The sequence below is a fragment of the Martes martes genome (assembly GCF_963455335.1).
Source record: "Martes martes genome assembly, chromosome: 10".
Taxonomy (NCBI): Eukaryota; Metazoa; Chordata; class Mammalia; order Carnivora; family Mustelidae; genus Martes; species Martes martes.
The window spans coordinates 44,074,571-44,082,881 of NC_137898.1; the positions used below are offsets into that span (position 1 = coordinate 44,074,571).

At 55.3% G+C, this 8,311-nt stretch overlaps 1 protein-coding gene across 1 annotated transcript; it reads left to right on the top strand.

Moving 5' to 3' along the window:
- The first annotated feature begins 4,189 nt into the window (after window positions 1-4,189).
- Window positions 4,190-7,452, top strand: KCNJ11 (potassium inwardly rectifying channel subfamily J member 11). The gene has a single exon (XM_080815605.1). The coding sequence runs from the start codon at window positions 4,650-4,652 to the stop codon at window positions 5,820-5,822; it is 1,173 nt and encodes a 390-aa protein (XP_080671731.1). The 5' UTR covers window positions 4,190-4,649; the 3' UTR covers window positions 5,823-7,452.
- Window positions 7,453-8,311: the final 859 nt, after the last annotated feature.

Below are 8,311 nucleotides of genomic sequence, written 5' to 3' on the forward strand. Positions count from 1 at the left end.
TGGACATGAGGCTGTATGAGTGTGGCCAGAAGTGCATTTTCTTATCTGTGAAATGAGGTTTGCAGTAGTCTGCTCAGGCATAACAAAATTGCAGCCGAAGAAACTTAAACAGAAATGTCCTCTGACAGATCTGGAGGCTGGAAGTCCAAGACCAAGGTGTCATAGGTTTGGTTTCTCCTAAGGACCTAATTACCTCCTTACAGGCCCTGTCTCCAAATACTGTCATGCTGGGGGACATCAACAGGAATTTAGGGCTCTAACAAATAGATGGGGAGGCAGACACAATTCAGTCTGTAACAAGGGTTATCGCATTTTTGTGATTATCTCATTAGACAAAATGAGTCCCCTTCCTTCTCACTTTATTTCTTGGATTAAAATTGTGGGGTACCCTGGGTTAGTACCACTTCCATGACAAATGACAGGAACCCAACTCAAAGGGGCTTAACTAAAAACTGGAATTGATTACCCTATGTGATAGAGAAGGCCAGGAGGTATACTGCTTCAGGCATGGCTGGATCCAGCCCTCTGACCACAAGCATGTGTTTCCATTTCTGGGTTCTGTCTTCCCCTCCCTCCGTGATGACAAATGGCCACTAGCCCCTTCAGCTTATACCCTACCACTCTGAAAAAGAGTCCCAGCAAAAGTCTTGGGAGCAAATTTCAATGGACCAAGTTAGGTCATACCCCTACCTCTACCCAAGCACTGTGGTCAGAGGGGTGGACTACACTGACTGGCTAGGCCCGGATCACATGTCCCCATCTGTGGCGCCCATGGAGAGGCATTCAGAATGGAAGAAGGGTGGTCCTTCAGAGGGAAGCACGATGCATATACCACAAGTCACCCAGGTAGTGTCTGGAGATGCTGAGACCCAGACACTGGGGAGATCAAAACAACAGATATCCTTAGATTCCATCAGCATCGTGAAGCAGGAATGCACACCTCCCCAAGCCCAGAAATGGCAGGTGCTCATTTACATATCACGTTTTAATCATTTTCACATTGACTCCAGTACTGGCTATCCCAGCTCTGGGGTGCAGACCCAGGAGTCTTGGGTCTGTGTCCCTCTCGGTTGGTATGGGATCAGAGCAATATAAGGACAACCCTCCAGTCACTGGAGAGAGGCCCAACACAGACCTTTTGGATATTCCAAGAGCCAGAGGGGATCAGGAAGTGAGAGTTCTGTAAGACCTGGTAGGCTGCCTGGGGGAGGCAAGATGTGAGTTGGGCATGAGTGGGGTGGGAATGAGACAGGCAGAGTTAGAGAAAATGGCCCATGGGGCAGGGGGTGGGGGCATAAGATCATGGGGCATAAGATCATAGGGCCTTAAATGCCAGGATAAGGAGTCTGGGATAAGCCTATGAACAAAAGGGAAGTGGAGAAGATTTCTGAGTGAGAAAGGAGCTGACAAATTCAGTATTGGGAAGAGTTGAATATAAAAAGGTAAGGATGGAGGAGGGCAGGAGGCTGAGCTCCTTAGGTAAGGGGCCCACCCTCCTAGAAAGGACAGAGCAGGTAATAGCTGAGGTCTCAGGGCCACGCTGTGAGGCAGGGCCTTGCCTTTCCAGCTCTAAGATGTCTCTAGGGGCTGCCCTCTCTACTGAAGGGACTCCTAAGAGCAGAGCCTGGGAAAGGAGAAGATTCCTAACCCCACCCCCACGTTGTGCCCACTACACCCCACGGGATTGAAGGGAAGTAGCAGGGGCAGGGCAATGTCCATACTGAAGTCTTGCAGAGATGCCCAAGGCCATTCTGGCCCAAACCTCTCTATAGTATCCCTGATGGCCTGCCAACTTTGACTTGGATACTCCAAAGATATGGGTCATCTCTGGTTATTAGAACTGACTCTTCCAGATGTGAAATCACAACCTGCCTCCATTCCACTCAGTGTCTGTACTGGTTCTATACTTTGGGCCACATAAAACTATTAGTCCACCCTCCTTGGACCACTAGGGTTTCTGCAATAGTGCCCAAACTCCCTAGGGGGCTCTCTAAGGCTCCTTTTCTGGTGTAGTTGCCTCAGAGTTTTCCTGTGTAACCCTGTCTCCTTGAACTCTCCCACTCTGATCATCCTATTCTCCCCTCCCCACTCTAGGGACTGCATCTCTGTTAATACAGCCCAAGCTCACACTTATCCTGAGTAGCAGTGTTGACTCTGCCTACAGATGAGTATGAGACAGAAAGGAAAACTCAATATGAAAATCACATTTGCCCCACTGTGGCCCATATCCCCACTGTCCCCATCTTGGGGCCCTGCCTCATGCTCCCACTCCAACAAATGAACACACATGGGTCAGGGCTACATAAAGATCTGAGCCTCAGAGAGGGGATGGGGCCATTACTGTCCTAACGACAGAGACCTAGCAGGCTTTCTCTCCCAGCTGAGAACTGGGGCCCAAGCCACAGGGCAACTCTAGACTGATGCCTGCAGTAGAAGCACCACTCACGTTCAGGTCAAGAGCTCGAGTCCCCCAGTTCCCAAGCCAACCCTAATACAGCCCCTCAGACCCACATTCCTCTCATTACCTAAGGTTTAAGAGACCAGGTGGCAGGTGTAAGGAGGTGTAAAGCAAGTGTCTGTAGCTCAAACTCTCTTTAAAATACAGGGGCAAGGGGGCGCCTGGGTGGCTCAGTGGGTTAAAGCCTCTGCCTTCGGCTCGGGTCATGATCTCAGGGTCCTGGGATCGAGCCCCGCGTTGGGCTCTCTGCTCGGCCGGGAGCCTGTTTCCTCCTCTCTCTGCCTGCCTTTCTGCCTACTTGTGATCTCTGTCTGTCAAATAAATGAATAAAATCTTAAAAAAAAATACAGGGGCATAGCTGTGGAATGATTAAGAAGATGCAACCAGGGATGCCTGGGTGGCTCAGTGGGTTAAGCCTCTGCCTTTGGCTCAGGTCATGATCTTGGGGTCCTGGCATGGAGCCCTGAGTCAGGCTCTCTGCTCAGCAGGGAGCCTGCTCTCTCTCTGCCTGCCTCTCTGCCTACTTGTGATCTCTCTGTCAAATAAATAAATAAATAAAAATCTTAAAAAAGAAGAAGGAGGAGGAGGAGAAGAAGAAGAAGAAGTAGTAGAAGAAGAAGAAGAAGCAGCAGCAGCAGCAACCACCCAGACTTCTGGGCTTTTTCGAATCTGTGTTCCTACACTGCCTAGTTAGGATCCATTATTTTCTGGGGAGGGAGTCCGTGGCTTTCATCAAATTCTCAAAGGATCTACGACTCAGAAAAGATTAAGAGCATCCCCAAAGAGAAGAAGCAGTCAGTTGAGGAATCCTCGGGCCACCTAACCTCTTGCTGTCACCGGTTTGGTGACGCAGCTCCTCAGAGCCTCCTCTCGCTGGGAACCTGGAAAGCCCAATGCTGCACGAGAGGTGCATACCGGCCCCCCTGAGAATGGGAAATTGGAGGAGGAAAGGCAAGCCAACAGGGGCTGCAGTCCTCAGACTGAAAGGGTGGGTCGCGGCGACCCTCCCTGTCCCCGCGTGGGCAGGAGGAACCTCTTTTTGTCTCTCTGATTGGGCAAACCCTCCAGGCTAGACAAAATCTGGAACGGGAAGGCGGGGCGTGGGGGTGGGTGTGAATGACAAGGGGCGGGGCTTGAGCCCGTGCCCGCTCCTCCTCCAGCTCAGGAATAGGTCGGGCTCCCCCTGGCGGCTCCGGTCCCCCACTCCATTCCTCCGGCGCCCCCGCCCTCAATCTTCTGCCCCCATCTAGTACAGGTCGGTCTCAGCGGACCAACGGACAGACAGGCGGACGGACGCACGAACGAAAGGACGACCCACTGGGAAGCCCGGGCAGCAGTGGGGGCGGGGAGGCCACGGCTGCGGCTTGAGGAGCAGGAGCAGGTGCCGCGGCGACGAGCGGGCGGGGCAGGACGGAGCGGAGCGCCGGGCGGGGGCGCGGCGCCGGCTTGCGTGGGCCGGCGAGGAGCCGAGAGGCCGCGACCGTGAGTGAGCCCGGCCAGGTTGCGCTGTGGGCGAGGGGATCTGGAGTGGAGTCGGGTGGAGTGGTGACTCTGGAGGGCGCAGGATCCCAAGGAGACAGAAAGGACAGAGCTGGAGGGGGATGCGACCGGCCGCGGGGGCGCTGCGGAGGGTGGGGTAGAAAAGGGGCATACCTGGAGGCGAGACAGGGGGTCGTCAGAATATGAAGCTGGAGCCTGGAAGGGGGCCCGGGAGCAGAAGTGAGTGAGGCGAGAGAAACAGTGGGGGTTGTGTGAGGTCTGGCGAGTTGGGAAGATCCAGAGGTGCTAAGTTCCAAGGTAGAGGAGGTGGGTTGAGAAGGAAACCCAGGTGGGGAGAAGGAAACCCAGGTGGGGAGAAGGAGCCTTAGCGGGAGGCCCAAGGAAAGTCCGCGGTGGGAGAGAGTTGAGCTGAGATTCAGGCAAGGTGGGGAGCAGGCCCAGGCCGGGTAGGAGGCTCACTAGGCAATGGGCAGGCGGGTTGAGGTGTGAGACTGGTTTAAAGAGGCAGAGGCCAGTCGGAGGTGAGGAGGAGTCTGGTTGAGGAGGCGTCTGAGAAGTGAGGCCAGCACAGACTGAGGGTGGTCCCGCAGTGGAAGGGCTCCCCGGGGAGGAAACCCCACCGTGAGGCCCAAGGCTTGGTCAGGGGAGCGTCCCCCATGGGGGAAGCCTCTCCCCGGTGGTTGCTGGAGCCATGCTGTCCCGAAAAGGCATCATCCCTGAGGAGTATGTGCTGACACGGCTAGCAGAGGACCCCGCGGAGCCCCGGTACCGAGCCCGAGAGCGGAGGGCCCGCTTCGTGTCTAAGAACGGCAATTGCAATGTAGCCCACAAGAACATCCGAGAGCAGGGCCGATTCCTGCAGGACGTATTCACCACGCTGGTGGACCTCAAGTGGCCACACACGCTGCTTATCTTTACCATGTCCTTCCTGTGCAGCTGGCTGCTTTTTGCCATGGTCTGGTGGCTCATTGCCTTCGCTCACGGTGACCTGGCCCCTGACGAGGGCACCGTTGTGCCCTGTGTCACCAGCATCCACTCTTTTTCCTCTGCCTTCCTTTTCTCCATTGAGGTCCAGGTGACCATTGGTTTTGGCGGGCGCATGGTGACCGAGGAGTGCCCGCTGGCCATCTTGATCCTCATTGTGCAGAACATCGTGGGGCTCATGATCAATGCCATCATGCTGGGCTGCATCTTCATGAAGACGGCCCAGGCCCATCGGCGGGCCGAGACCCTCATCTTCAGCAAGCACGCTGTCATCGCGGTGCGCCACGGCCGCCTCTGCTTCATGCTGCGTGTGGGTGACCTCCGCAAGAGCATGATCATCAGTGCCACCATCCACATGCAGGTGGTGCGCAAGACCACCAGCCCTGAGGGCGAAGTGGTGCCCCTCCACCAGGTGGACATCCCCATGGAGAATGGTGTGGGCGGCAACAGCATCTTCCTCGTGGCTCCTCTCATCATCTACCACGTCATTGACGCCAACAGCCCACTCTACGACCTGGCGCCCACTGACCTGCACCACCACCAAGACCTCGAGATCATTGTCATTCTGGAAGGTGTGGTGGAGACCACAGGCATCACCACCCAGGCCCGCACCTCCTACTTGGCCGATGAGATCCTCTGGGGCCAGCGCTTTGTACCCATCGTGGCCGAGGAGGATGGCCGCTACTCCGTGGACTATTCCAAATTTGGCAACACCATCAAAGTGCCCACACCACTCTGCACGGCCCGCCAGCTTGATGAGGACCGCAGTCTGCTGGACGCCCTGACCCTCGCCTCAGCCCGTGGCCCCCTCCGCAAGCGCAGCGTGGCTGTGGCCAAGACCAAACCCAAGTTCAGTATCTCTCCGGATTCCCTGTCCTGAGCCCTGGTTGCTCGGGTCCCCACACTGCTTGTGTGCACAGAGGCCGTGTGTATGGTATGTAGGGTGGGCGTGGTGTGGGCCCCTTGCCAGGCCAGGTCCTGGTGTGAGGCTGGGCCCTCTTTAGCTCAGCCTTCCCCCTGCCGTTAGCCCATGGTGTTACAAGGCACTTGTCACTACTCTATTTCTGGCCTCAGAGGAAGCCTGTGCTGGGTTATTTTTGTCTCTGCTCCTCCCAGCACCAGCTCGGGACTGGCTCACCACCCCCCACCCCTCTCCTCAGGTTGGGGAAGCTGTGGGAAGTGTTGGACCCTAAAGTTGGGTCTCCCGCCAGTTCTGCCTTCCCATGATCAACTGACCGCAGGCTGGGCAGGTGGCTGGGGAGGAACAGTCCCCAGATTGGCAACCTGCTGCTCTGTTTCGGTGGCTCCAAGAGATGACCAGCCACTCTTGGTCCCTGAAGAAGTGATGGCCTAATGGGTGGGCCCTGCCAGCTGGGGAGGGCAATCAATGAAGGATTGTATTCCAGCTGGAGGAATAGAGGTGTGGAACCGACACAGACGGGGAAGGCTGAGACTGATCAGACTCCCCTCCCTGGGGCCGACTCAGATGAGGAGGAAGTGGTGTGAGGACACGCAGCTCTGCTGAGCCTTGGTCAGGCACAGGAAAGAGGAGACGGGCCCCTGTGCCCCTGCCCTGTGCTCTGACAGCAAGGCTTCTCTGGGGAGGGGCTGCTGAGCCTGCCTGCTCCCATTCTGTCTCTGCCCCAGGAGGCTGGGATGGATTGGTGCAGACACTGGCATGTCAAGCAGAAAAAGGCTGAGGAGAGGGGTCCAGGGCCCACATACAGATTGAACTCTGGCTTCCCACCAGAGTGGTGGCTGTCACTCACTATCTGTCCAGAGGGGGCTGTGAAGGGTCTTTGGGTCACTAGAAAAGGAGATGTTGGAAAGCTCAGGCTGCTGGGGGTGAGTGAGGCTTTTGATGCAAAGAGGCCTTTGGTCCTCATGGGCTTGACCCCAGACAGGGCTCCTGGAGCAGGGCTACATACACCTGCCGGGGATTCTGCCTTCTGTGCTGTCAATAAAACCTCCCTAAACGCTGGGCAGTTCTTGCTGGGGAGGGAGGGGGCACACTGGTGGACAGGGAAGGCAAGGGCTGACAGCTGCTGGCCCACTTTCCAAAAGTGCCACAGATCCTAGCCAGGCAGCCAGAAAAAGGACCTGAGGCTGACCCTTAGCACCCAGTTCAGAGAGACTTTAAGCTTTCTGCCTCAGCCCGCCCAGCCCTGCCAGTCTGTCTGGCCATCTCAGTTCTGGAACACCTACCAGGCTTAGAGCCCTCGGCTTGACCTCCACTCCTGGGATTTGCTGGAAGGTGGGGTGCTCAGGGAAGAGGTGAGCCCATCATATGCATTACTGTACAGGGATATTGCAGGTTTGGTTCCAGACCACCACAACAGAACAGATACCGCGGTAAAGAGAGTCAAATGAATGTTTTGGGGTTTCCCGCCGCATATAAAAGTTATGTTTACACTATACTGTAGTCTGTTAAGTGTGCAATGGCATTATGTCTAAAAAAACAATGTATGTACCTTAATTAAAAAACACTTTATTGCTAATAAGTGTTACCGATCATCTGAGCCTTCAGTGAGTCGTAATCTTTTTGCTGGAGGGTCTTGTCTCAATGTGGATGACTGCTGACCGGTCAGGGTGGTGGCTGCTGAAGGCTGGGGGGGGGCTGTGGCAATTTATTTTTAAATTAGACAGTAATGAAGTTTACCACATCAATCAACTCTTCCTTTCACAAGTGAAAGAGATTGTGACATCCCCAAGTCTGTGGCTACTTGAGGTCAGGGACTATATCTGATTCAGCACTGTGCCTGGCACTGAGTAAGTGTTAAGTGAATGAGTGAATGAACGAATGAATGATGATAGGACAATAAGCCAGCATCACCGTTGCTGTTTGAGGTCTGCAGTGGGCTTTAGCAGGATCAGTGAGAGCTTGGCCCGGGCTACTCCAGAGGCAGGGCTGAAGAGCCAGGAAGTTGCTGCTGCTGGTCCAAGCTCTAAGCTGCCCCATCCTGCACCCACACAGTTCCCCCACGTTAACCAGTTTGTGGTTTAGAAGAAGAGGAATGAGAAGCTACTGAGTCAGCCTAGAGTTCTGGAGACAGTGCCCGGTTCCTGGGACTCAGCTTGGCTGTCCATAAGACCAGGAGAGGGGCCAGACTCCTTAATGAGAAGCTGCTCAGCAGCAGCTTTCTTGGGACCCCGTTCAAAGTAACCTTCCTCCACCCCCCTCCACGCTAAATGGCTGGTGACGGTGAACCCAGAGAATTGAGGGCTCAGCGCCACCTGCTGGCCACAGTAGCCACCTGCTGGCTACTGGATCAGAAAATCAGAGCTACTGATCCCAGTCTTTCCAGCCCTAAGAGAGACGTCCAAGCCTTAAGGCTTAGCTCAGGGAGGAGCTGGAAAGTTCCAGGCATG

What these genes read in the sequence shown, in the direction of transcription:
- KCNJ11 (XM_080815605.1), top strand. Translation starts at nt 4,650, where the DNA reads ATGCTGTCCCGAAAAGGCATCATCCCTGAGGAGTATGTGCTGACACGG.